The following is a 28000-nucleotide window of genomic DNA, read 5'->3' as shown; positions in this document are numbered from 1 at the left end:
GTTTTATACCCACCACTGCTGGTGTTAGAGGATGAAGATCCACCTTTCTGGAATCTGTTGTAGTTGGACTTGTACTTGAACTTGGGATTCCTTTTGAATCTGACATTTGAGAATCTCTTGACAAAAAGGGCCATTGACTCATCCTCCAATTGCTCCAGTTCTTCCAAGGAATAAAAATCATCTCCTGATTGATTTGTAGTAGGAGGATCAAATTCTGCTACTATTACATTTTCTTCAACCTTGGAAGACTGTACCATTCTTTCTGACTGTTGAGATTGTTGTTGATATTGAGGTTGTTGTTGTTGTTCATCAGCTACTAGAGCAGTAGACGTGCTGACCACTCTTCCTTTCCCGTAAACTTCCTTCTGCTGAATCTGCTCCAACTCATAAGTCTTTAACACACCATAGAGCCTATCCAAAGAAATCTCACTCAGATCTCTTGTTTCTCTTATGGCAGTGATTCTATGTTCGAGATGAGTTGGCAGTGTTAAAAGGAACTTTTTGTTGACCTCACTGATGGAATAGTATTTACCATTAATTTTCAGGTTGTTGATCAATGCATTGTACCTCTCAAACACTTCAGTGATTCCTTTTCCTGGATTGGATTTAAAGTATTCATACTCAGAGGTTAGGATTTCTAACTTGTTCTCCCTAACTTCCTCTGTGCCTTCATTAATAACCTCAATAGTTTCCCAGATATGTTTGGAATCTTTACAATTCATCACATGTCTATTCATCAAGGGATCAAGGGAATCTACTAAAATTAATTGAAGGCTAGCATCCAGGGAGGCTTCTTCTATTTCAGCAGGAGAGAAATCCTCAGGATCTTTCACATAAGTTCTCGCTTTGGTGATCACCACATCATTTTCTATTACCTCTGGTTCAATAACCATAGGAAGTTTTGGACCCTTCTTTAACACTTGCAGATATTTGGGATTAGCAACTTGTAAAAACAGTAGCATCTTCTTCTTCCACATAACATAATTTTCTTTATCGAAAAGTGGAATTTTAACGGTTCCAACTTTTTGTGTAGTCATTATGAATTTTTTGAGTGAATAAAAAATTCAAGGAGTGAAAGAAACACAAAAGTCTAGGATCTTGATTTGTACGTTAATCAGAAGGCTCTGATACCAATTGTTAGGTCTCAATATGTTTGTAGAAGGGGGGTTGAATACAAACAATACCGTTTAATCGAATAAAATGTGGAATAAAAATGTGAAACAAAATTCAAATTAAATAAAATTATTATTTAAACTTGAAAGGTGTTACAACAACGATATCGTTTACAAGGGATTAATCTCAAATCAATTATCACAAATCTAGAATAAATTCAACATGAACTTTTTCTATTTTTGCAATAAAAAGATCAAATGCTATAAGCGATTTGAGATTAAGTTCTAGGGATTTTGATCCGCTAAATTGTTACACAAGAACAAGATAAATAATTCTAGTGGTTTGGATTTAACTTTACAATCTAGAATTTTGATCTTGATTAAAGCAGATGAAAAATGATATGTCTTGCTTTTTGTTTCTGCTGTGTTCTTGACTTGTGTGTTCTGTATGATATTTTCATGAATGTCTTCTGCTGCTTCTTTTAATCCAACAGTCGAGTAGAATGTACCGGCATGACAATCTCTTTGAGCTGGTAAGACAATCAGAATGAACTAGCAAGACTTTCGGTAGGACAATCAACTGTACTGGCATGACTTTCGGTATGACTATTGATTGTCATACCGATTGTCATATTAGTACAATCAAATTGTCTTGCTGAAATTAATAACAGATTTTTAATCTAATAAAAATTCTAACAAGACAATTAAATAAATTATCATGACTTTCGGTATGACTATTGATTGTCATACTGATTGTCATACTAATACAATTAGTTTGTCTTGTTTGAATTTAAATAGATTTTAAACCAATTAGAATCCTGAAAATCCTTAATATTAATTCTGAATTAATTAATCAATTAATTCAATTAATCAATAAATTAATCTTTGCAGATATAATTTATTTTCTTAATTAAATTATATGACTTAATTAATTAATAGAGAATTAATACTAACCTTGAGCAGCAACCATTCTTCTGAATATCTTCTGAAAATCACTGAAAATTATGAATCAATTCCACCACTTCAATGTTGACACTCGATGTACTGTCTGGTTCATGAGTGACTAACTTCCGTGACGTTTCTTCATGTCTTGACTTTGATACTCTGATTTTCTTCAGACTAAATCCTTGTAACTAATTGATACCCTGACGAGATCTCTGTCACTTGATTAAATCCACAATCATGATTTACATCACTGAGGCTTGATCAATTTCTTGAGCTTCTTCCAGTGAATTAAGTCTTCAAGTCTGTAGATAAATAATGTTCCTTAACCCTTTGACAGATGTTACTTTGTGAGATCTCTCTGACGACAGATCCACTATTTACTTATTACATTCTTATTTGAGTTGAGTTAAATCCTCGAATAAACAAATAGGCTATGACATATGCCTTTTAGAAATATATTAAAAAGTTAACTTTAAAAACTAATTCATTAAGTCATCTCCGAGAGCCATTTTAATGGGTGCGAAATCACCATTTTTTTCCTTGTGTTGAAAAATTATAAAAGCGCCATCCTTGCACAATTTTTTGTTAAAAATAAGAAGAATTTGGTTATCGAATATGAATCGAATCTCTTCCCTCATACTCACAAATTTCGTGTAACTGCCATCATGCTACATAACTTTTTCAGTAAAAAATAAAATTCTTATTAGATAAGCCACTCCAACTCCTTTTATCAAATTTAATTTTTTTAAAATTTAACTTTTGAGTAAATAAAATGTCGATTTATATAATTTATGTGACTCCGCTTTTTTAGTTTTTGTAGTTGTATTAAAAATCGAACCCGTCACTGTATTTTATCTTAGAACCATGGTGTTATAATGAATTTTGATTTTATTTTAAAAATTTTATTTTAATTTTTTTAATTTTTTCCTTAATTTTAACTTTTGAGTAAATAAAATGATAGTTTGACGATTATATAACTGCAATTAAAATTTTGTATTTAGACACGCGCGCACACACACGTATATATCAATTCTGTTGTTATGATATATATTTAATAAAATTAAATAATTTTTCATACTTTTTAGGATTTCTTTTCAAAAAATCATAATTTCGTTTAATTCAGTTTGGATTGTGTGTTTATCGAGTCAAAAATATTCGATTTAATCTGGGAGTGTTTGGAATGAGTATTCGGATAAAAAAATCAAATTTATTAAAAACTTAACTTTAAAAACTAATTCATTAGGCCATCTCCAAAGCCATTTTAATGTGTGTGAAATCACCATTTTACCCTTTTGTGTTGAAAAATTATAAAAGCGCCATTCTTGCACATTTTTTTGTTAAAAATAAGAAGAATTTGGTTATCGAATATGAATCAAACCGCTTCCATCCTACTCACAAATTTCATGTAACAGTCATCATGCTACATGATTTTTTGAGTGAAAATTAAAATTCTTATTAGATGAGTCACTCCATCTCCTTTTATCAAATTCTATTTTTTTTTAAATTTAACTTTTTAGTAAATAAAATATCGGTTTATATAATTTATATGACTCCGCTTTTTTAGTTTTTGTAGTTTTATTCTAAAATTTCAAAAATGCCGCCACTTTGTTATTCAAGCAAAAAATAAGTTGAAATTTTGTTGGTATCAGGAATCGAACATGTGACTAAATTTCATTTTAAAACCATTGTGCTATATAAATTTTGATTTTATTAGAAAATTATAATTTCTCCTTTTAAATTTTAATTTTTCAGTAAATAAAATGATAGTTTATACAATTATATGGCTGCAATTTAAATTTTGTAATTAGACGCACACGCGCGCCCACACACACATATCAATTATGTTGTAATTGTTATGATATATATATCATAAAATTAAATATTTTTTATACTTTTTTGGATTTATTTTTAAAAAATCATAATTCCGTTTAATTTAGTCTGACTTGTGTGTTTATCGAGTAAAAAATATTCGATTTAATCTGGGAGTACATGGAATGAGAACTCAGATAAAAAAAATATATTTATGTTAGAGGCTTTATTATAAAACCAATATCTTAATATCTATAGTGTAACTCCAATTTTGGAGCTGGACAGTGCTATCATTTATTTAGAAAGATAGAGTAATGCATCGTTGGAGCCCCATAACTTCATATATAGAGTAAGAAATGAAGTAATATGACATGTAAAGATGTGATCGGAGATGCGCTTAGTATAAATATGTATCGTATAGAAAAATTACATATTACTTTAAAGATGAAACCAACCGAAACAATATACATTACCTTATTCTTATCATTATTGTATACATACTTATAGATACCAGAAAAAATATCAATTATAATTCATTACAGAGGTAAAAATCTTAATTTTGTACAAAATCAGACATATATATCTTACACAGCAAGATAAGTGAGTAAATTTTGCAAGAATCTTAAATAATTAGGTAATTGTGTTGGTTTAAATTTTTTTTACATTCTATTCATTTTAAACTTCTTAATTTTTAATCCGAGTAGGTATAAGTTTGATCCGAGTTAGACTCGAAATCGGATTTTATTCGACTAATGAAAAATTAACTCGTGAATAAGTTTGATTATGTGTACTCGGTCAATATCTTGGCTAAAATGCTCGAGTTTGATTATGTGTAACAAAAAATTAAAATATAAAAATATGATTTAGTATAAATAATATATTCAATGTAGTACATTTCATTATTTATTATAAAGTATATTTCCAAAATAAGAAAATTAGTGCCGGAAGTTTTATTAAATTAGACAATATTTATTTTTACACTCACATTTTGAAAATTTTATATATTCTTTTCATGATATTTTTCTGAGGGTACTTCATTTTTATTATTTTTTTAAGAGATAATATTTTTTTATAAATATTAAAATGTCTTACATTTTTATTCATTTACCCATTGTTTTCCTATTTGTTTTACTCATTTCACATATATAAATCCACTTAGTCAACCTAAGTGTTAACAATTGATAAGTGAGACGAATTATTAAAAAAAATTCGGGGATCGAGGCTTAGTTCTGGATTAGTGTCTCCCCGCCCAATTTCCCCGACCCCGATTATATGTATATATATAATAACAATTTATATATTAAATTAATTATTATAAAAAATAATTTTAAATATTATATTATTTTCAAAATAATCTAAAATTATGTTAATCATTTTTTTTACAGTAGAATTTAAAATATTATCTAATTTGTCATTTCTTTATATTGTAAATCAAATTTAATATGATTTGATATAAAAAAATATGAGATATTATTAATGTTTTGTATAATATGAATTAGTAGATTGTGTTTTTTGAAAAAAATCTAATTAAAATTATAAAATTATTATTTTTAATCATATCCAGAATTCCCGCGGGATTCCCTATTCAGGTTAGTATCGGAAAGGAAAAAAATCTCCATTCGGGGTGCCAGGTGGATTCGCGGATCGGGGATAACACTTCCTAACCCCTAAATGACCCAATGCATGTCACTATAAATAAATTACAAATATTTTTGTTAAAATAATATAGTTTTAATTTTTTAGTAATTAGGTTTGTATACCTTAAACTAAGTATGTCGAGAATTGAATTTTACGATAAAAAATAAGTTTTCATCATTTAAGTTATCTATATGTACAAAAAGAAAAAAAAAGATAATACAATGATGACCTTTATGTTATCTCAATTTTATTGCATATTTATTTATTTAATTTTTTTACGAAATGTAATTAAATTTATAAAGACATTATTTAATTGATGTATGAATATAAAATAAAGTTAAAAGAATTATTTATCGCATTCAAAAATTATATTTTTATAGATACAATTTCGTTTGAAATAATATTTTGATCGCACGGACTTTTACGCTAATTTATTTTGAAAGGACAAAAGTGATTCATATAAAATTATAAATGTTCTAGCCGACCAAAGCTTCACGCAGGGTTTACTTTGGCTAGTAGAAAATGTTTTTTTCTTTTTTCTTTTTCCCTTTTTGGACAAGAAATGTAAATTGTTTTTAACTCGTCCATAAGCCAACAACGAAAATAATCGCTTTCAAAAGATACGTTTATACAAAGATAATAATCAAATTTTAATCTATTAAATTGTGGGCAGTGTCTCATGACCATTACTCGCACAGTCGCACGTAACACGATTACAAATAATATTGTCAACTTAATAGCATTCAAATTTTGAGGAAATCAGACATGTATAATCCATGTTTTGAAATTATAAAAAGGTCAATGTAAAATTATACAATTTTTTGATAGAAAATGTCAACGAATTGAGGGGTCTCACATACGATTTCAAAGCATGCAAAAGAGCACCAAGAAGAGCCGTTTTTCGCGTGCATTTGATTATACGATGTATATAAAAAATATATCATCTATGCCCTTATGCAGGGGCGGATCGAACTTTAAATTAAGGGAGTTGTAATTTTTTTTAAAAAGTGACGATATTATTAAATTGTAACTTATTTACGCAAATTTGCTGAAATTTTATTTTTATACTTTCTAATTCTTCACATCCGTAATATTATGCATAATACTAAAGTTTAAGGTTTTCTTTGCTCAATATCAAATTACAAAAAGATTATTCGTATCATACATCACTTTTTATTTTTATCCCTCATCGACAATCGTTGTACTTTTGCCCCGGCTTGTAATTTATTACTATAAAAATAAATGTAAAGATATCATTTTGAAGATAAACATCTAATGAATTTATAGGAATCCGAATTTTCTTGAATGAGAGTTTGCTACAAGGTATCTGTGTGTTCGAGGAGCTAAAAATTTTTAGATAAGGAAAATGTGAAAGGGAGATATTTTACATCTGCTCTAAATTTGTGTTTATGCCATTTTTTTTTCAACTTTTAGGTAAAGAGTTAGAGGGTCGGAGATGCTCTTCGAGATTTTTCATTTTTCTAACTGCATGACATATTTAAGGCCTTACAATTTACAAAATATTTGAAAATATAATTCTGTAACATTGGCCCAGTTTTCAAACAGGTAAGCCCAGTTTTCTTAAATTCATATGTATTAGTGTTTTTGCTTATTGATTTTGTGATGTATAGTCCTCGGCCCAAGCCCATTAATCCGAGCAATACACAAAACTACAAAAGTTGCAGAAGTTTTAGTTTCCCCGTTTGACGGATATACTACTTCCATCCCTCTCATTTCTTTACGGTTTTTTTCACATGTTTGACACGTATTTTAAGACAACTATAACGTATATCTCCGTAATTTATTTTTAAAATTTTCTTTCTTATATAAAAGTTTAAACATTATATTTTTATTTAGAAGAAAAAAAATTTTAAAAAAATTATATTGCAACTACAATTAATAAGAACATTAAAGTGCGTGCCGAGCCCCCGTCCCAATGTAAAGAATTGAGGGGGACGGAGGGAGTATTATTTCATAATTTTAGTTGGGTATTTTTATAAAAGGTTTGCAATACGTATTAGTAAGAATATTGGTGGAAATACAAAAAAATTATAAAAAAATTTATTATCACGTGTCATGCCTGATATGACAATATGATATGATTTCGTTAGTAAACACATGAGATCCATTTTTATTTAGCATATAAAAATCCGACAGTGTCAGTTTTATGACTATTTTAGAAAATAATTTTGTATAAAGATTTTTTTTAATTTAACGAAAAAATATATTTGTAAATTCAGAAATCAATCATAACATGAAAGTCCCTTAGTTACATGACTAGTGACATTTTTCTTCACAAGTAAAATTTTAGGTGTAACTTTGAAAATTCTAGTTGGGAATTGCCTCATGTGGCAATGTAACCGAAATATGTAAAAACAGGCTCCTGCAGTGTATCTGTAGCACAAGGTATTTGTCCGGTGTTGCACAGTGGTTTTGATAAATCAAGAACGACGCAATCGTCAACAAAGATAACTGTACCAGCCGTGTACTTAGTTTAGTCGTTATCATTTCATTCTTGTGGATAAAATGAAACTCTATTTAATTTTAGTCTATATGTACATACATACATGCAACTACTTTATAATATCGAGAATGGTCAATGTTTGTAGCTTCTCTCTCGATGTATTTAGCATCAAGAACTTTACTGGTCATACCTAACGTGTACGCGGTTAAGTTTGGTGCGTTTGACAGTTTAAAATATTGCAACAAATCATATATATCAGTTTTCTTAAATCTCCAACATAAGTCGTATTTGCGGTTGCAGTTAATGACGACTTTTTCAACCGCACGATTGCGGTTGGTGCGGATCGACTTACGGTTCAACCATCGACTTGTACGATAAATAATAAATAACAATAGTTCTTTACAATTATACGTATCAAATTTTAGAAATTTGTAAAAATAAAATGTACTAAGGAGTACAAGTGGTTATCGGGCTCAAGTTTTTGTTCTTTCAACAGTTTATTTAAATTATAAAACATAAAGTCCAACATTCTAAATCCCCAAACTCTTTATATTTTAATTTTATATATGGTTGTTTTTGCATTTTATGATATATATTATATTTTATATTATATATATAGCGGTTTGCGGTTGCGGTTCGACTTTTGCGATTATTTAAAAATCAAATCCGAAGTCAATCCCCGGATATGCGGTTCCTGTAATTTCAATTCGCATACGATCCATATTTTGCGGTTATCCGCAAAGAGCGGTGTGATTGCGAGCGGTGCGAGCGATTTGTGCGATTGAGCGGATTACGTGTACAACCCTAATACCCATCCCGACAAGCTCAATTGATTAATACGGAAAGCTTACAAGATTATCATCCAAGATTTTAAATTACTTTATCATGATATCAAAGTTCGGTTTAGGGGCTTTGAATTCTTCCACCCCTATATATTTAATTTAAATATTTTTTTATTGGTATAAATATTGGTATGAGTTGTATTTATTGTTGTTAATCTTAACAAAAAATATTATAGAATTGTAGGTGAATGTTAAAGAGTATAAGACAGTTCGAATTTTTTTCTATCATCCCAAAATTTTAGTATAACCGGTTAATTAACATATTCAAATTTTAAATTTTAGGATAGTGTAATGTCGATGTGATATTGAGTTTTGAGCTAAACCTCTTCAAAATTTGTTAAGATATACATAAGCGTGCTCAGACACATAATTATATATAAAAAACATTATATTGGTCTCAAGTAAGGCCATTTACAATATATTTCTAGTGCTCGTACTCGGTCGCAAAAACTGCCTAGTGGTACAAAAGAGTGCACTACTGAGAAAGCTACAAAAGTAGAGTAGTTAGTGTTATGCCCGCTTTCGGCCATGGGCCCTAAACAGGTCCCTGTGGGTGCACTAAATAGCTGGACTCTTGTGTGTGGGCTAGATCCATGGATTTATATGACTTGGGCCAGCACATGCGGGCTGGGCTCGTAACATGCGAGCTGGGCTCATGACATGAGAGCTGGGCTCAAACATGCGAGCTGGGCTCAAGTGAGGACATGCGAGCTGGGCTCACACATGTAAGGTGAGATCACATTTGTCATTTGGGCTCTCATATGCGAGCCGAGCTCGGTTGTGCCCACGCGAGGTGGGCTCAGGTGCCTTCATGCGAGGTGGGCTTAGCTGCCCACACGCGGGCTGAGCTCATGAGCCCACATCTTATAGAAACGGAGGTAACATTATATTTATTATTTGAAGGCGGTGCGGGCCGAGGTAACCATGTCGGGCCGCATCGAAAGACTTTGTGTGCAACATGGAAAGTGACTCATAGATGACTGAGTTGCTCGTAGATTTCGGGGTCGACACGGGTTGTTCCTACAATCACGGGAAGGATTGCGGAGATGCCGCGAGATTGTAGGAAGCGTGTGGATCCGATCGAGATTTACGTGACTAATTGGCTGAAGGCCTGACTTTATCGTGGGCTTGGGCTGCACGGGCTGAAGAGTCCTAACCCTAGCCTACGTGACTTGTTCCCCAAGAACTACGTGAGGCTTGATCCCTATAAATAGGGTACGTAGGCACTTGTATGGGACATGAGTCGACACTTGACAGAGAATAAAAAATCCTATTCTTTCTTAAGGAGTCCACATACAAGCTCAGCCACCACCAAACAACCTTCCTCCGCCCTCGAACACCATCCTTGATCTTTGTTCCGCCCATTAACCTCCACCACATTGTTATACGAAATTCTCCCTATAACATTTGGCGCTAGAAGGAGGGGCTCGTTCATCTTAGGGAGAAAGATGACCAAAGAAAGCAAGCAAGCGACGACACCAGGGAGCAGAGGCAAGAAGGACCCTACTTTCGAACACACGCCCCCAGAGAATCAGGCGCCACCTCCACCAATTGCAACCGTGGATGGGCAGGCTGTGATGACGTATCTCGAAGGGCTGGCCGATCAGATGAATCAGATCAACGCCCGAATGTCAAAGGTAGAAAGAAGCTCGGTCCGGAACGCCAAGCGTAAGGCGCGCCGCCTCAAGGTCTCACAGCGTAGCTGGAAGGGCAAAGGCCCTCAGAAGAAGCTGATCCACGATTTTGATGACGTGGCAACCGAGACCAAACAGAAGAAAGAAACATCACGCGAAAAGGAAGATATACCCCGAGGCCATGATGAGCGGGGCAGCCAGATCTCTACGAGATCGGGCCCGAAGCCAGCTTCATCTGAGGCAAGGTCAACTAGCGTGCTAGACCGAGTGGGTAGAAAACTAAGCGAACATGACCTCAGGCTCAAATTGGAGAATTGTAAGAAGGAGAGAGAAGAGAAAGAGCCCGTGGATAAAAGAGGCTCGAAAAGGGAACGGGCAACGACCCCTCCGGAAAGACGTCAACACACCTCACCCAGGAGGGAGGAGCGACATAGACGCAGATACAATCGTGAAGAGGAGTCGCAGGACCGAGCTGGAGGAGGGGGACGCCGCGAACGACCTCATGGCTCACATCATTCGAGTAATGCGGGAGGTGACAGAGAAGGAGAAGTTGTTAGAGTAAGGGACCTGAGAAGGATCTTAGATGAGATGGAGCAAGAGAAGAGAGGGCCCCCTGCTTCGGCTGCCCCCTCTCCGTTTACGGCTGCTATCCGATCATCCCCCCTACCTCAGGTGTTTAGGCACAACCCCGACCTTCTATTCAACGGCGAAGCCGACCCGACGGAGTACCTTATTCAATTTAACACTGAGATGGAAGTCTATCAGGTGCCGGAGATGACCCGTTGCAGACTCTTCGCGGCATCACTCAGAGGTAGTGCCCAACAATGGTTCTCCAAGTTGGGACCGGCTAGCATAAGAACGTGGAGGCAATTGGAGGACTTGTTCGTCAGACAATTTCAGTCGACCCTCCACTATTCGCCTCCTGTGGCCACGTTAGCCAACATCAAGCAAAGGGAGGGGGAGCCTTTGGCAGAATACTTTCGTCGGTTCAACGCCGAGGTCCCCAAGGTGAGAGGAGCCAGTGAGGAGACCATCAAAAATTTCTTGATAGCAGGGTTGAAAGAAGGATCGAAATTTTGGAAGAGCCTCCAAGCGAGTGAGCCGAGGACCTTGGCCGAGTTCTATGAGCAAGCCGAACCCTTCAAGAGGGTAGAGAAATCGATGAGAGAGCTGAAAATCAGCGAAAGCTATCGAGACAAGAGGGACCGATCCTCAAGCCCTGACGAAAGGAGGAAGACATATCGGCGTAGTTCGAGCCCGAAAAAGTCTGCCCGTGGCAAAGAGACCACTAAAGATTCGGGAAGGCCTTATACAAGCAAATGGCAGACACACACCCCTCTGGTAGCCTCTATCGACCACATATATGCTACATATGTGGGGAAGGGGATATTCAGGAAGGCAACTCCTCTCACAGACTACAATAAAAGAGACACTTCGAAGTATTGTGCATACCATGAGGCCACCGGACACGATACAGCTGATTGTAGACAACTAAAGGATGAGATCGAGACTTTGATTAGACAAGGGAAGCTTACGGAGTGGGTTGTCAAGGAGGTTCGAAGACACAGGACGGATTATCATACCGTCCCTCCTCCACCCCCAGAAGACAAAGAAAGGGTCCCTCGGGCTGGTAGTATTCATATTATTCTAGGCGGGTCTCACATTGGTGGAGACAGCCGGAAGGCGATGGACAGATATGCCCGGGAAGCAAAGGACAAGCCGCTCACCAACGTCAATCATCTAAGCCAAAGGCCCCCGGAGCTCTTTGAAAGGGAGGTCGATGATATCGTGTTTAAAGAGAATGATGCAAAATGGGTGCATTACCCTCATACCGATGCCCTAGTCATAAAAATAAAGATTGGGACGGTGAATGTTCACCGAGCAATGGTGGACACCGGGAGCTCGGCTGATGTTTTGACTTATGATGCCTACAAAAAACTGGGATTATTGGATAGAGAATTAACCTCAACAGGTGAGCACCTGTACGGGTTCACGGGAGACTCGATCGGAGTGAAAGGGACAATTCGGCTCCCGGTGACCATAGGAGAGGAGCCTCATGTGGCCACCCAGATCGCTATGTTTACAGTCGTAGACCAGCCTTGTGCCTACAATGTTATAGTGGGCAGACCCCTTATGAGGGCAATGAGGATGGTGACCTCGATCCATCATATGACGATAAAATTCCCAACCCCCACGGGGGTAGGCATCTTGAAGAGCTGTCAATACGAATCCAGGGTCTGCTACAACCAGGCACTCAAAGCGGCCGAGTCAAGAAATGCCTCAAGGGAGATAACTGAAGCAGGTGAGTGCGACATCCCCATGGAAGAGGCAGAGGGCAGGAAAAGAATACGTCCTGAGGGCCACGAGACTTGTAATTTGATTTCAATTGAGGAGTTGCCCTAGAACTACTTCGAGCACATGGGAATTCATGTGGAACCACGCCCAGGGGCCTTACTAATGGAAGCATCTCAGCCCATCATGTTGATACAAGAGGGGATTGTAGAGGAAGCAAGTGATGAAGAAGAGAGCCCAGAACAAATCACTGCAACACTTAGGAGAGGGAAGTGGGCACACAAAGAAACAACAATCACTATGGACCCACCCGACGGAATCACTCGAACTGTAACTGCGACCTCTGAACGCTTGATAAACCCGACCCAAGCTCACCAAACCGAGCTCAAGGATGCGGAAGGTTTGGCAATCACGGAAATGAAAAAAACTAGCGAGGCTCGAGCAGATCTAGACCCGAGAATGCCCTCAATGGTCGAGAGGGCCGGGGCCGCAGAGGACACAATCCCGATCTTGGTAGACCCAAATGATCCCTCCAAGGTACTCAGAATAGGCTCTAACCTAAGTCCTGACTTGAGAGAGGATTTAGCCCGCTTCCTAAGGGAGAATTTGGATGTCTTTGCATGGTCACACTCCGATATGATAGGGATTGACCCAAATGTCATGTGCCACCGGCTCAACTTGGACCCGAAAAAGAAGGGGGTTAGGAAAAAGAGACGGCCGATTAGTGGAGAGAGGGCAGAGGCCCTCAGAGAAGAAGTGGATAGATTAATGGAGGCAGGACTTGTGAGAGAAGCCTTCTACCCCGTGTGGCTGGCCAACCCTGTGCTTGTCAAGAAGCCCAATGGCAAGTGGAGGACATGTGTAGACTTCACCGACCTGAACAAAGCTTGCCCGAAGGACAGCTTTCCTCTACCCCGAATCGACCAGCTGGTTGATTCCACGGCTGGGCACGCGCTGCTTAGTTTTATGGATGCTTATTCGGGATATAACCAAATCCCCATGTATGGGCCAGATCAGGAGCACACCTCCTTTATTACTGATCGGGGCCTTTACTGTTACATCGGGATGCCCTTCGGGCTCCTTAATGCGGGGGCAACCTATCAGAGGCTGGTGAATAAGATGTTCAAACATCAATTGGGGAAGACTATGGAGGCCTATGTAGACGACATGCTGGTGAAATCAAAAGAAGCGAGGGATCATGTCCGCCACCTGGCAGAAATGTTCCAGATCCTAAGGGAGTACAGAATGAAACTCAACCCCCAGAAATGCGTGTTTGGGGTTGAATCGGGGAAGTTTTTGGGATTTATTGTCAACCATAGAGGCATTGAGGCCAACCCAGCCAAGATACAAGCCCTACTCGAGATGAGATCCCCTCGACGGGTGAAGGATGTTCAAAGCTTAACGGGACGAGTGGCTGCCTTAAACCGCTTCGTCTCAAAATCCTCCGATAAATGCCAAGAGTTCTTCAAAGCAATCAAAGGAGTGGGGAGGAACTTTAAGTGGACCGAAGAATGTGAGGAAGCCTTTCAGAACATAAAGAAGCATCTCAGTAGCCCTCCCATATTGTCCAACCCAAAAGCAGGAGAAACTTTGATCCTATACTTGGCCGTCTCCGACTTTGCAATAAGTGCAGTATTAGTCCGAGAGGAGGATGGTGTCCAGCTCCCGGTATATTATGTGAGTAAAAGGCTAGCCGATGCCGAGACTCGATACACAAGCCTCGAAAAGCTAGCGTATGCTCTGATTCTGGCCTCCCGAAAACTCAGGCCCTATTTTCAGGCACATAAGATAGAAGTGCGAACCTCCTACCCCCTCAGACAAGTGATGCATAGACCAGAATCTTCTGGTCGAATGTTGAAGTGGACGGTTGAGCTCGGCCAATTCGAGGTGGATTATAAGCCAAGGACTGCGATCAAAGGCCAAGCCCTGGCCGATTTTATGCTAGAATTTCCCCCACATCAAGAAGTGGAGCCGGGAGCCCTTGTTGTTATACCTAGCACAGAAGAAGTTGGACTGGAGAGACAAAATAGTGCCCCATGGTGGAGCCTATATGTGGATGGTGCCTCTAACGGTGATGGAGCAGGAGCTGGAATCGAGCTAATCGGCCCAGAGGCTCACAAAATCAGACATGCGATCCATCTGGCCTTTCATGCAACCAACAATGATGCTGAGTATGAGGCCCTGATCAACGGTCTCAAGCTAGCTTTGGAAATGAAGGTCGAGAATTTAAATGTGTTTAGTGACTCCATGATTGTGGTCTATCAGATAAATGGGGGGTATCAAGCTAAGGGGCCGAGAACAGAGCTTTACCTGAAGTGCGCACAGAGGATAATCGCAAGATTCAACGAGGTGAGGCTGGAACTAATCCCGCGTGGGCAGAATGAAGGCGCGGACGAGCTAGCTAAGCTCGGCTCACGCCGCGAGAGCACTTTGCTAGGGACCGTGCCCCTTGATATACAGAGGCAACCTAGTGTGCCCGAGCACGAGGTGGGCAGCCTCAATAATGAGCTCGGCCCCACGTGGATGACATCTATTCTAGCATACATAAGAGAAGGTTCACTTCCGGACGAAAAGAACGAGGCAAGGAGAATAAAATACAAAGCAGCCCGCTATGTGATATACGACGAGATTCTATACAGAAGAGGGTTCAGTGTTCCTCTTCTCAAATGCATACATGGGGAGGAATGCAACTACATCCTAAGGGAAGTACACGAGGGTATTTATGGCAATCACTCGGGGGGTAGCTCTCTAGCTTAGAAAATCCTCCGTCAAGGCTACTACTGGCCAACGCTGAAAAAAGACGCCTTTGAATTCTCCCGAGCTTGTGATAAGTGTCAGCGATATGCCAATTATTACAACAACCCCGTGGCCTCTCTCACATCCCTTATTAGCCCCTGGCCCTTCTCCATGTGGGGAATTGATCTGATTGGGGAACTCCCGAAGGCCAGGGGAGGCGTCAAGTATGCGGTAGTTGCGGTAGACTATTTCACTAAGTGGGCAGAGACCGAGCCCCTAGCCACTATCACAGCGAGAAAGCTCAGGGAGTTTGTATACAGGGCTATTGTATGTCGCTATGGCATCCCTTACAAGCTGATATCTGACAATGGGAAACAATTTGATAGCAAGGAGATGCGAGAGTTTTGTGAGCAGCTGGGGATTCAGAAGAGCTTTAGCGCAGTCTGCCACCCCCAGAGTAACGGGCAGACAGAGGCTGTTAATAAAATCATTAAGCATACCTTAAAGGCAAAGCTTGAAGAGAAGAAAGGAGCATGGCCAGAAGAACTCGCCCAGGTCCTATGGTCTTACAACACTACACCCCGAACCACAACTGGAGAGACCCCTTTCTTTCTGGTGTATGGGTGTGAAGCTATGGTGCCCGTTGAAGTAGGAGCAGGATCTTTTCGAAGGGACAACTATGACTCAGAGGCAAACGAGGTCAATCATCGGCTCTATTTGGATATGATTGAAGAAACTCGAGAAGAGGCTCAGATCAGGATTGCGGCATATCAGCAGAGGACAGCTAGGCATTACAACAGTAAGGTTCGAGCCCGAACTTTCAAGGTGGGAGATTTAGTTCTGCGCCGGGTCATGCCAAATACCAAGGTGGTGAGTCACGGAGTCTTGGAAGCAAATTGGGAAGGCCCTTACAAGATAAAATCGGTGCTCTGGGAGGGAACCTACCACCTCAATGATATGCAAGACAAGTTGATCCCAAGAGCCTGGAACGCGGAACACCTTCGCAAGTATTATCAGTAATATTATTCTTTTCAGACTTAGTATTATCTTCAAATATTCCTAAGTCTCGGGGGGTAGTGCCATATAGGTGCCTCCCTGAGACCACAAGCATGTATTCCTTTCACTTCCCATTATCTATGAATAAACGATTGATCTCTATTTGTGCACTTGATATTTTAACTTCTGTTAATAGATTAAATACCCAGCAGGGGACCCCATCCTTGGGAACCCATGCGAGGACAGAACAGTTGTTTTATTAACATGTTAAATCAAGCTGGGCCCCGACCCGCTTGATGCCAAGAACATGAAACGAGCCGGGCCACGGCCCGCTTAGACAAATATGAACACATAGTAGATAAAAGATGTGGATAGAGATATAGGCCCGCGATGCGAGCTCATACCCTGGCCCTCAAAATCATAAATGCGACCCAGGGGGCCCAGCCCTCCATCAAACATACTAAAAGTCGCATGATGCGAGGAGAAGACACATGCGAACTCCTAGTGCGAGCACACCTACAACACCTGCGAGTCGATGCGGGCTTGTTCCACTTGGCATTCTCTTTCAATGGTTGTTTGATTGAACAAATGACACGAGCTGAATAAATTGGGCTCGCAGTGAAGGGGTAACGCTCGCCATAAGCGGCCAGAGTTATGATTACTTTTTGGTCAGTAGAAGCATGGTAAAAAAAAAAAAAACAGCTAGCACCGTAAAGACATACGCGGGCACAAAAAACTTAGACATTTTATACAAACAAAAGTTAAATAAGTTATGCCCCGAGGCAGAATATTTCAAATACAAGCGCGAGGCGAGAGGGGTGCCCGCTTACCCAGTCAAAAGTCTAGTTCTAATCAAAATTACATTAAGGGTTATCAGCCTCTGCTCCCTCACAATTTTCACCAGCGACCTGGGCCTTCTCGGCCGCGAGCCGAGCCTCCTCAGCAATTTGGGCATCCCTCTCCATCTCCAGCTTTAACTTGTCAGCATGCCTCACTGTGCTCGCACCCAGAGCCGCCCAATCGAAGTCAGGAACCTTCTTCATAAAGACTTTCATGAAATTCCTGGCCCCCAGGTTCCTAGCATCAGCAAGGGCGGCCTCACGGCCCTCGGTCAGGGCAGAGACTGATCCCTCCAGCTCGAGCACCCTCTCCTCGAGGGCATCCTTCTCCTTCTTACATGCCTCAGCAGCCAGGTCATGAGCCTCCTTCTGCTCTCTTAGGGCCTTGTCGTGAGCAGCGTTCAAGTTAACTATCTTCTGATTATAGTTGTTCACCAGCGTAACTTTCTCTTGCCCGTGCTCAGCGACCTTACTCTGAAGGGACTTGACTTTAGCCTCGAGCTTTGTGTTGGTCTGGCTGAGGGCTCGCATCTCTCGAGCCTTAGATAACTGACGATAGTATACTTCGGCCGCGGCTCGGGAGAGTGCATCCTGGTTAACCTCGAGAGCAGAAGAAGACCAATCCTTTAAATCCTGCTCGCTAATGTGACCTTGGGCGAGCCGGCCGAATGTGGTCGCAACCATATTGGCAGAAGAAGAAGAGGGAAGAGGAGCATCAGAGGGAGCAGCTTTCTTTGGCTCAGGCTCGCCAGTTTTTCCTTCTTTACCTCTATGCCTCTTTAGTCGAGGAGAGGGCCCTGAATCCTTGAGATGCTCGGAGAGAGTAGTCATGCGGGCCGGAGGATTGGCCTGAGATCGAGCCCTTGTGCTCGCAGCTGCGGGCTGAACTGGGCCCGAGGCCGCAGCCTGCTCAGCCTCTTCCATGAAGGGGATAGGGGAGATGGCCATTTCTGAAAAAGAAAACAAGAAAGCAATAGATTAGTCACAGCAAGATGCAAAGGAAAGAAGTAATGCGAGCAGGTGAAAAATACGGAGAATTAAAGTGCGATGTGAAACAAGATGCATGCAGGAAAAGTGAGCACACGAGCACACGAGCTCGCGCATGCGAGCATCCAGGCCCGGACGTGCGGGCCCGATATTCTTACCCTTTCTGGATCTCTTCCTAGATTTCTTCTGAGGATTCAGCTCACTCCTTCCTTCAAAAACCCACATGCGACCAGATTGGAGGTCGTTATGAGTTTTCGGATGTCCCGGTCCGCCTTAGGAAGGTTTAGAAGACTGTCCGCGTTTATCTTTTCCTGTCCCACAAGGACAGTGCGAGGCGGGGTGGCTGGAGATAAAAGAAATTCTTGTTAAAAGGAAAGAGCTATGGTAGAAGAGACGAGAGCAGGCAGGAGAACTTACATGGATTATAATAAAAATGAGTCTGGACTCGAGGCACCTCGTGGATATAGAAGTAAGGGCTTTTCCACTTCCCTGAGTTGCTCGGCCCGTTGTGGATGAGGTTCTTCTTGTTGAAGCACGGCCAGACAGAGAAGTAGAAATACCCAAAGTCGTTAGGAGAATGCTTCAAATGGAGGAAGTAACCCAGCTGCCTCGCGGTTAGAGAAGGGTACCCGCATTTGTGGTACATGATGTACAATGCGAGGGCGGCCCGATAACCGTTTGGATTGATCTGAAGGGGTGCGAGCTGGAAGTACTCGCAAACATCTTTGATGAAGGGATGAAGAGGAGAGGAGATTCCCAGCCTTAATAGGAAGGTGGACAAGACCATGCGAGGCACCCTGCCTCCATTCTCCGAGTGATTGAATCTATAGCATCTCATATGAGGTAGGGGCAAGACAATATGGCCCTCGAGCTGAAACTGCTCAATGTGCTCGGCCAGATGTTTCTGAGTCAGCGAGGTAGGCAGGTCGCGGCAAGCGAGCACCTTAACCTCCTCGTTTGCAGTTGAGCTCTCCTCCCCATCAGGAATGATCTGCCTTTTGAAAACAATCTCACCCTCGAGCTCGGGCTGGGCAGGAGGCACATAAGGCTCAGGAGAGGCCGCGGGGGCATAATTATAGTTACAAATCTTGTACTGACTTGTAACATCTGCCACCTCCTCGCTCTGGGGAGAGTCATAAGACCAATGCGAGTCGTCCTCTTTACCCTCGAGTCCCAGGATGGGATATTCAGCAGCTACAGGCTCTTTTCCTTTCTTCCTGGTGTCATAGTATGCACTCCCCAGGTCGCTGTCAGTTGATTCTGAGTCAAGGTTGAATGGGGTCGAGGTGGTTAGCTGCTGCTTGCCTCAGACGGGCTGCCCTCTCTTCAGCCATTTCTCTTAAAATCTCCTCGGCTCGGTCTTTATCCAAGGGAGCAGGCTCGCGGTTTAGCAGCTCTTCTACCCCAAGGGAGGCTGGAATATGAGAGAGGTCCACGGGCTTATTTCTCCAATTATATATATTCTTCTCCCTGGTAAAATCCTCAGGGTTCGGGTCGAGGTGAATATCAAGCGAGCCGGATCCAGCTGCTCGCATCGAGTTCTCAACTCTGGCAATGTTCAAAGCCCCTTGAGGGGTGAGCTCGCGTTGGAAGTCCTTGGAGTCTCGCTGCTTAGGAGGGTATTGGTTTAATGGAGATGGAGTAGCTAAAGAGCAAGCCAGGCTAGCAGAGGTGCGAGCCGGGCTCGAGGAAGAGCGAGATGATCCATAGGAGCGGGCTGAAGACGCACTCGACATCTGTAAAAGATGGTGAAAATTAGTGTGTGGCCCTAAAAAGAAAAAAAAAAGCAAGTATGGGATCGCACCTAAGTGTCCTCACATCTCACACGGGATCGCACCTAAGTATCTAAACGAGCAAAAGGACTCGCATCGCGCGTTGTGGTTGTGTGTGAACTCGCATCGAACAGGTGGTGTGTGCTCGCATGGTGTGCGTGAATAAAGCATGAATAAAAAACGGGCTCGAATCGAAGAGTACCTGTGGGAGAGGTGTATGAAGATCCTGATGAATCTGGTCCCGGAGAATATCGCCGCCGGTAGACGGTTCTTGTTGAAATGATAATCTTCGTCGTGGTAGATCCTTGAGCAAATTGAGCAGCAATTCAGGAAGTGTTCTTGGAAATGTGAGAAATGAATTGAAATCTCACATATTTATAGGAGATAGGAGAGAGAAAGGAGGAGGCGACACGTGTCGTCATCTCATAAGATGACACGAATCCCCACGCCAGCTGTCCAACGGCTGTCAAAATGAATGCAAAGATGAAAGGCATGCGAGGCGAGACACGCGAGGCGGCTTGGTGTGGCCTGGTGGGCTCACACTTGCGAGGCCATAAAAAGATTAGAAAATACCTAGCCTCAAGATGCGACCAGGAATTTTGGGGGGTTGTTGTTATGCCCGCTTTCGGCCATGGGCCCTAAACAGGTCCCTGTGGGTGCACTAAATAGCTGGACTCTTGTGTGTGGGCTAGATCCATGGATTTATATGACTTGGGTCAGCACATGCGGGCTGGGCTCGTAACATGCGAGCTGGGTTCACATGCGAGCTGGGCTCATGACATGAGAGCTGGGCTCAAACATGCGAGCTGGGCTCAAGTGAGGACATGCGAGCTGGGCTCACACATGTAAGGTGAGCTCACATTTGTCATTTGGGCTCTCATATGCGAGCCGAGCTCGGTTGTGCCCACGCGAGGTGGGCTCAGGTGCCTTCATGCGAGGTGGGCTTAGCTGCCCACACGCGGGCTGAGCTCATGAGCCCACATCTTATAGAAACGGAGGTAACATTATATTTATTATTTGAAGGCGGTGCGGGCCGAGGTGACCAGGCCGGGCCGCATCGAAAGACTTTATGTGCAACATGGAAAGTGACTCATAGATGACTGAGTTGCTCGTAGATTTCGGGGTCGACACGGGTTGTTCCTACAATCACAGGAAGGATTGCGGAGATGCCGCGAGATTGTAGGAAGCGTGTGGATCCGATCGAGATTTACGTGACTAATTGGCTGAAGGCCTGGCTTTATCGTGGGCTTGGGCTGCACGGGCTGAAGAGTCCTAACCCTAGCCTACGTGACTTGTTCCCCAAGAACTACGTGAGGCTTGATCCCTATAAATAGGGTACGTAGGCACTTGTATGGGACATGAGTCGACACTTGACAGAGAATAAAAAACCCTATTCTTTCTTAAGGAGTCCACATACAAGCTCAGCCACCACCAAACAACCTTACTCCGCCCTCGAAAACCATCCTTGATATTTGTTCCGCCCATTAACCTCTACCACATTGTTATACGAAATTCTCCCTATAACAGTTAGCAAAATAACATTTTGGCCATGGCGGCAGCTGAGAAATATACGAGAAAAAGCAATTTAAATAAAAACAACAAAGTATTTTTCTAGTTCACGTGTGTTCGACCATTCAAACCCACACGTTCCTTGTAAATTGTGTTGTTCTTGCGATTATTTCTCATCACTTGTTTTTTGTACTCCATCTTTACGTATAGAACTCTTACAATCTGGATCATGTGGTCGGTATTTGTCTATTATATCTATCTCAAACGTGTTTTAGACTAAACCAGCTCCATACATTACTTTATAATTAATGCTAAATACTCAAAAACTTGTTTCAAAATAATTACAAATAATTACAAAAACTTGTTTCATATTATTATGCAAAAAATGAACATTTATAAAGTATAGACTGACAGTACTAAAAACTTGCTGCAAATTTTATCTAACACATCAGTGGTTTGTTTACACAAAATCAAGATATGCTATACGAAAACAAGTAGAAATAGAAACAAGTATTTGTATCTCAAAACTTGCATCATGTATGTGCATGGACTCTTTACACGTATTGACTTGTACTGTGGAACGCTACTTCTTTTAGAAAATTTTGATAAAAGGATACTGGATAAAGCGAGTAGAAAACAGTATGAGCATGTTGATAGAAATATCTGTCGCCAACAAACAAATTAATCACACCACTTGAAGCCGACTCGCCTTGATGTTACGTTTGCTCTAGCCGTGTGAGATTTACAGTTTGATGACCAATCGGGCATTACTTTCTAAATAAATTTATTACTTACCAGTTACCACTATGATCCTATTGGTGTGTTACTCTAACATTTTAGGGTTTTAGATGAGTTGATTACTCAACATGGTATCAGAGTTTAGGCTGGCGGGAAAAATAATGTTTGATTCCCAGCTACCTCCAACATTCTCACAATTTATTGTGGACACTAAAGGCAGCCGGTGTTTCACTCTTCGGCCCATAAATGGGCTTTTGAGTGAGGGGGAGTGTTAAATATATGATTTTATTGGGATATTTCTCTAACACCTTAAGATTTTAGATAAGCATAATAAATTACAGATTTCATATTTGATTTTTTCCATTCTTATAATTCGTACCAGATGTAAATGGTAGATCATGTACCACCGAGGAATGTTATTTTAAATTACAATTTTGGTTGACTTTTCTAAAATTAGAATGAAATTTGTTTTATTACTCCTGATTTTGTGTAAAATTTAAATTTTGAAATCCGGTATGATTTCCAAAATTTAGCATATGCTTATTTTATTAAATCTGTTTAAAAATTCTGGTTCCACGTGTCAGTCTTGCGTAAGCCTGCATATGCATGCATGACTAACAGGACATGAGAAATGAACAGCAACGAAAATAAACTTGGTTGACATGAAAAAGGAAGTTCGAAGAAGCAACTGAGAAAGAGACAGGCGAATTAAAATTTTATTTTATTAAAATATATAAAGGGATGAGAATGAAGCAGCTAGCTAGCGACTTGAGTCGTGAGCCTAACACGCAAAATGATCTATTTCCAGCTTATATTCCTCAATTTAATAATACTATAAATATCCCATACATGTCTTGGACTTTATTTTTAGCCTGTTTTAATATTACCACAAATTTAATAAAGCATCCACGCCGTGTTAGTTGTTGTATGCATATTCCCACTCTATTCTTATAAAAAAACACGCATATTAATTATGAATAACACACGAATGATACGCTCTTTTAACGCCCACCTTTTTTGTTTTCTTCATGTCTATTTAAAACAAAGGCCTTGTCAAACAAAGTCTATAAATACACATCTCTTGCACATACATCTCATTCACTTGCTCCATATATAGAGAGCTCTCAAGGTATCTAAATAGCAGATCATCTTTCCATTGTTCGTCAAAAAACTGCAACAATCATCTGTCGGGGATCTGAGTACTTTTCGAAAAGTTTTCATATATCAACAACTATTATTTGTCGGGAATCTGAGTTCTTCGTTAAAAACCTTCCATATAGCAATACACATACTTCTTCTTTTCTGGTTTTAGTCAAGCTTCCAAAGCAAGAAAAATGGTGTGTATAGTTTCTCGCACAGGAAGGCATTTACAGAAATACAGCAAAGGTCGTCGTCTTGTTGTAGGGTGAGTATCTAACTATCTATACAATTATATAGTATATATGAAAAAATTAGTAATCTCCTATGTTTTTTTTAATTATTCTTGATCTAGATCTCCCTCTAAAGTATGCAGTAATAACAAGATTGTCACATTTGTGCAGATGTATTCCGTACAGATTTAAAAACGGGAATCATGACATTTATGATGATGATTATGAATTAGAAGTCCTTGTAGTCAGTTCACAAAAAGGCCAAAAAATGATGTTCCCAAAGGTAATTACAAGCCACCTCTAATTACATGTCGTGATCATTAGGATCTCGTTTGAGATATCTTATAAGTAACTTATAAGTTAAAAATTGTATATGTTACTTAACTGATTAAAAATGTTTATGTTGTTGATTTGCAGGGAGGTTGGGAACTTGATGAATCTGTAGAAGAAGCAGCATCTAGGGAATCCCTTGAAGAAGCCGGGGTTGTTGGCCATGTCCAAGTAAGTAACCGCACATTTTTGAAATGTTCGGGAAAATTAAATGGATCATATATTATTCAACATCGAATTAATCTTAATTTTAACCGGGACGTAATTTTTATGGTGCAGCATGAATTAGGGACATGGTGTTACAAAAGCAAAAGCCGCGACATATACCATGAGGGTTACATGTTTCCTTTACTAGTCACCGAACAGCTCGAGCTTTGGCCTGAAAAGAACTCTCGGCAAAGAGTATGGGTATGTTTCTTCACTTAAGACACACATTACATATCGTTATAATGTGTTAAGTAACCGGTCGCTAAAATCTTAAGGTGTTAGGGGAAGGTCTCAACATGATCTTATACTCTTGACGTAAAGTGTTAATTTTTTCGATCTTGTAGATGACTGTCGAAGAAGCTAAAGAAGTTTGCGACGCTTCGTGGATGAAAGAAGCGCTAGACAGATTAGTTGATAGGCTAAGTGCATCCGGCTGAAAGCAAAACAAAGAAGACGTTTCACCTTATTTCTTAAGCTGACCAAAAATGGATGCGTCTGAACCTTCGCAATTTTGTACATTTATATAGTGTAGGGAGAGAAGAGTTCCGTCAGTATATGTAGTGCCAGATATAGCTATTCTTTGGTGATCAAAAAAGAACTGGTTAACAGATTAGATCATGGTACATGTATATATCATTGTATTACATTAATTTCTTCGAAGAAATAGAAAAAATTCGATTGCAATGTACTGTCTTTCTTGGTTATCGATTATGATTCTGAATATGCTTCTGCATCTGATGCGAATATTATTTCTAATGAGACCTATAGGCAGATTTTAACTTACCACTCTGATTTTATTACGACGAAAGCTAATGGCTCTGTGTTAGTTAAGCCACACTCTAGTTTTTCGCAAAATGCAATGCTGATAGGGTATGGAAAACTAACCTTGTTGGTACATTTGCTGAGACTTTAAGTATGAACTTTGCAGACATGGTCGAAAAGTATTATAGGGTATTCTATCAATTGTGTTTTAACATCATTCTGAGTTATATGATTTTTTAGATTTTTTAGTGTTGAAATCATGTTAACCGGTATTCATGAGCGTAGTCCTTTAATGGTTGAATGCGAGCAGTACTTTCACAATGAGAAGTCTAACGAATGTGTCAAAATTTGGATTCAACTAAGTGACACTCCTTTCTCTTTTAGGGCTATTCGCGGTATTCGTTAGCATTTAGCAAGCATTGATTACAAGAAAGCGCATCTCCTTTGATAATGATACATTAGCTGCAGCTTGATGTCCGTTTATTTAGACCTGGTTTTGTTGTGACACTTTTGCCTGAGCATTTGGATAAATTTGTGGTTAGGATGAAGGTGGATTATTCAACATTTGAAGCATATTTAATGTCTCATTCTTAGGATCACATAACTTTTGAATCAGATTAATGCTGTTTGGAAATTAGCTTTGGAAATCGATTACATTGATAGTGTCGAATACCCACGATACACATACGCTAAGTAAGACTAATATGAACTTGCAGGATATTAGCTTGAAAGGTTGCAAGTCAAAGATGATGACAAATCAATGCAGCAGGTGAAAAGAACCAGGGCCAGAGCAAGAAAAGGTTGCACAATGTCAACTAGGAAAAATACATTAACAAAACGATAGGCGAGCCTTTAAAGGAATCTTCTGAGGATGAGGAGAATGATATGGATACGACTATTGTCGTTGCTGGATTACCGGAGGAGGCTGTTAAGCATAGACTCTTTAAATGGCGCCATGCAACAGCTTGACCTAAGATCGAGTTAGATGACAAGGAGAATATGCACAAGAGCAAGCATAAGAAGACCAGCACCATTACTTATGTCCTTTGCCAATTCAAGACTTCTATGAATGTTTTTTTAATATGAAGTTGCAAGTTGCAACTCAGCTGTATTATGTTATTTTATGTTGGTATATATTGATCTTGAACTTGAAGCATGAATTCACATATATACTGCTGATTGTCAAAGATGAGCAATATAAGAAAACAAGCATCAAACATTAGAACTGATCAAATGGGCCGGGGGAAATTACATAATAGTTATTCATTTATCCATCATATATTGCAGCCCTCTTTCAGGACTTCATTTTTCTATCTATAGCTTGTTACATATGGTCGTAAATGAACGTTCCATAATCATCACTTATGGACCAGATGTCTTTCAGAAAGCCCTACCTAGTTGGCCAACTGTACAATCTTTAACTTCTTTAGAATTGCAAGTTGCAAGGCAGCACTGATATGAACTTAATTGACTTTTGGAATTTGAGGTCTTCTGCTCAACAATCGCAATGTCATGCGACATGCACGAATCAGAGTTTAAATATACATTTTCATGATACATTACTTCTATAAATTCAATTATTTTAATATTCCGCGATTCATCTAATTTCCTGCGGATCATCTAAATTCCGCAGAGCCAAGTATAAGCCATCACACAGGCACACACACGCGCACGCATAACTTGTTTCTGTTAGCTTTATGAAAATATTCGTAGCAATCCACTTTTGGTTTTGTCAAAAAAAAGGAGCAAATTCTCATTTGGAAAAAGTATTAGAAGAATCAGGTAAGCGTGGAAGCTGTTAAAAACCAGTTCCACTAAAAACTTAAGGTAATAAAGGAAGGTCCCAACAAAATCTTATAGAATTCAACAGATGTAACAGACAAACTTGTATACCTCCCTCTATTGGAAATGAAGGATGTATAGAAGTGTTATCACTCACATCAAACATGTTGATGCTACCGGACTAGTAATATGTGCCATTGTACTTGTACACTTTGATTCAAAACTTTAAGTTTTTCCTGTATTAGGTAGCCGGAGTCAATTTAACTAGCTATAGCCTAAAGGATATATGTATAGAAGTAGGTATACGCACTTTCTATGGACCATAAACTTTTAAAATTAAGCTGATAGAATTGGAACTTGAACAACTTCTTCTGTTGTTGCATGTTTCTGACTGTTGCATGCACCTGCATCATCCCGTTACTGATGTGTGCACGTAATTATAGATTTTCCCCTTCATGAACTTTAGTGGAAGACGTAAAAGGCATGAACTCTATTATTGGAAATAAAAGAGAGCATGTTATTCAACCTAAATATAATTAAATGACAAACATCCTGAAAGCAAAGAACAAATTTCATAAGAATGATAATACTTTTAATGATCTTCAGGTACACGAAGTCAACTGGTATTAATCAAATCTACATCATCTACATGTGTTATGTGTCTATGGTGGCGCTGAATGGACTGAGTATAAACATAACTTCTGCAGATGAAAGCTTACTAATGTTGAAGCGTGAAGGTGTTAGTTGCTACTAGTTGGTTTTATTCAAAGAAGTGGTAAAGATTGGCATAGCAGAAAAATAGATAGACTGACAAGTTCTTTGTATTATTGCATGTATCCTAATGCAATGTACTTGGAATGTAAAAACATTTCATAGTATTAAACCATTTCTGTGTATTACAATGTATTTAGAATGCAATTGAAACATACTGATCAGGAAGTAGTCTTTGATTTATTTCTTTAAGTTTCCATGACATTGCTTAATTTCTAATTTTACAAGGCACGTGCAGCCTACAGAGGACTTGTTCATAATTTACTTTTAGCTCATAGAGTTATTTTTTATGAGACATGTCTCACTTACGGTCGGTGTCGTAAAAATCGGGAATTAAAAAAGATTGATAGAGCTACTGATTTTAGATTAATTAAAAATTGAGAATTAATAGAAATGATTAAACGGAATAAAAATTAAATGTATTATAATATATTTTATTTATCGTAGATAACTCGCAATCGCTAC

General features: G+C 39.6%; 1 protein-coding gene across 2 annotated transcripts; it reads left to right on the top strand.

Annotated features, from left to right (window-relative positions):
* The first annotated feature begins 23373 nt into the window (after positions 1 to 23373).
* LOC141679141 (nudix hydrolase 17, mitochondrial-like) lies at positions 23374 to 24904 on the top strand. Of its 2 annotated transcripts, XM_074485643.1 has the most exons (5): positions 23377 to 23718; positions 23855 to 23966; positions 24101 to 24184; positions 24293 to 24421; positions 24565 to 24904. In XM_074485643.1, exons 1-5 carry the CDS (start codon positions 23648 to 23650, stop codon positions 24655 to 24657), a joined length of 489 nt encoding a protein of 162 aa, XP_074341744.1. In that variant the 5' UTR covers positions 23377 to 23647; the 3' UTR covers positions 24658 to 24904. The 2 variants fall into 2 exon arrangements, with proteins under 2 accessions (XP_074341743.1, XP_074341744.1); XM_074485642.1 differs by having other exon boundaries at positions 23374 to 23718; positions 24101 to 24421.
* The last annotated feature ends 3096 nt before the right edge of the window (positions 24905 to 28000 follow it).

The sequence above is a fragment of the Apium graveolens genome, chromosome 8 (assembly GCF_009905375.1).
Source record: "Apium graveolens cultivar Ventura chromosome 8, ASM990537v1, whole genome shotgun sequence".
Lineage (NCBI taxonomy): Eukaryota > Viridiplantae > Streptophyta > Magnoliopsida > Apiales > Apiaceae > Apium > Apium graveolens.
This window is presented reverse-complemented; position numbering and strand designations above follow the sequence as displayed.

Bases quoted from the DNA above. Each gene is read 5' to 3' on its own strand.
- LOC141679141 (XM_074485642.1), top strand. From the start codon at position 23,648: ATGGTGTGTATAGTTTCTCGCACAGGAAGGCATTTACAGAAATACAGC. The intron at 23,719-23,854 runs GTGAGTATCTAA...ACATTTGTGCAG, and splicing joins GGTCGTCGTCTTGTTGTAGG to ATGTATTCCGTACAGATTTA. The intron at 23,967-24,100 runs GTAATTACAAGC...GTTGATTTGCAG, and splicing joins AAAAAATGATGTTCCCAAAG to GGAGGTTGGGAACTTGATGA.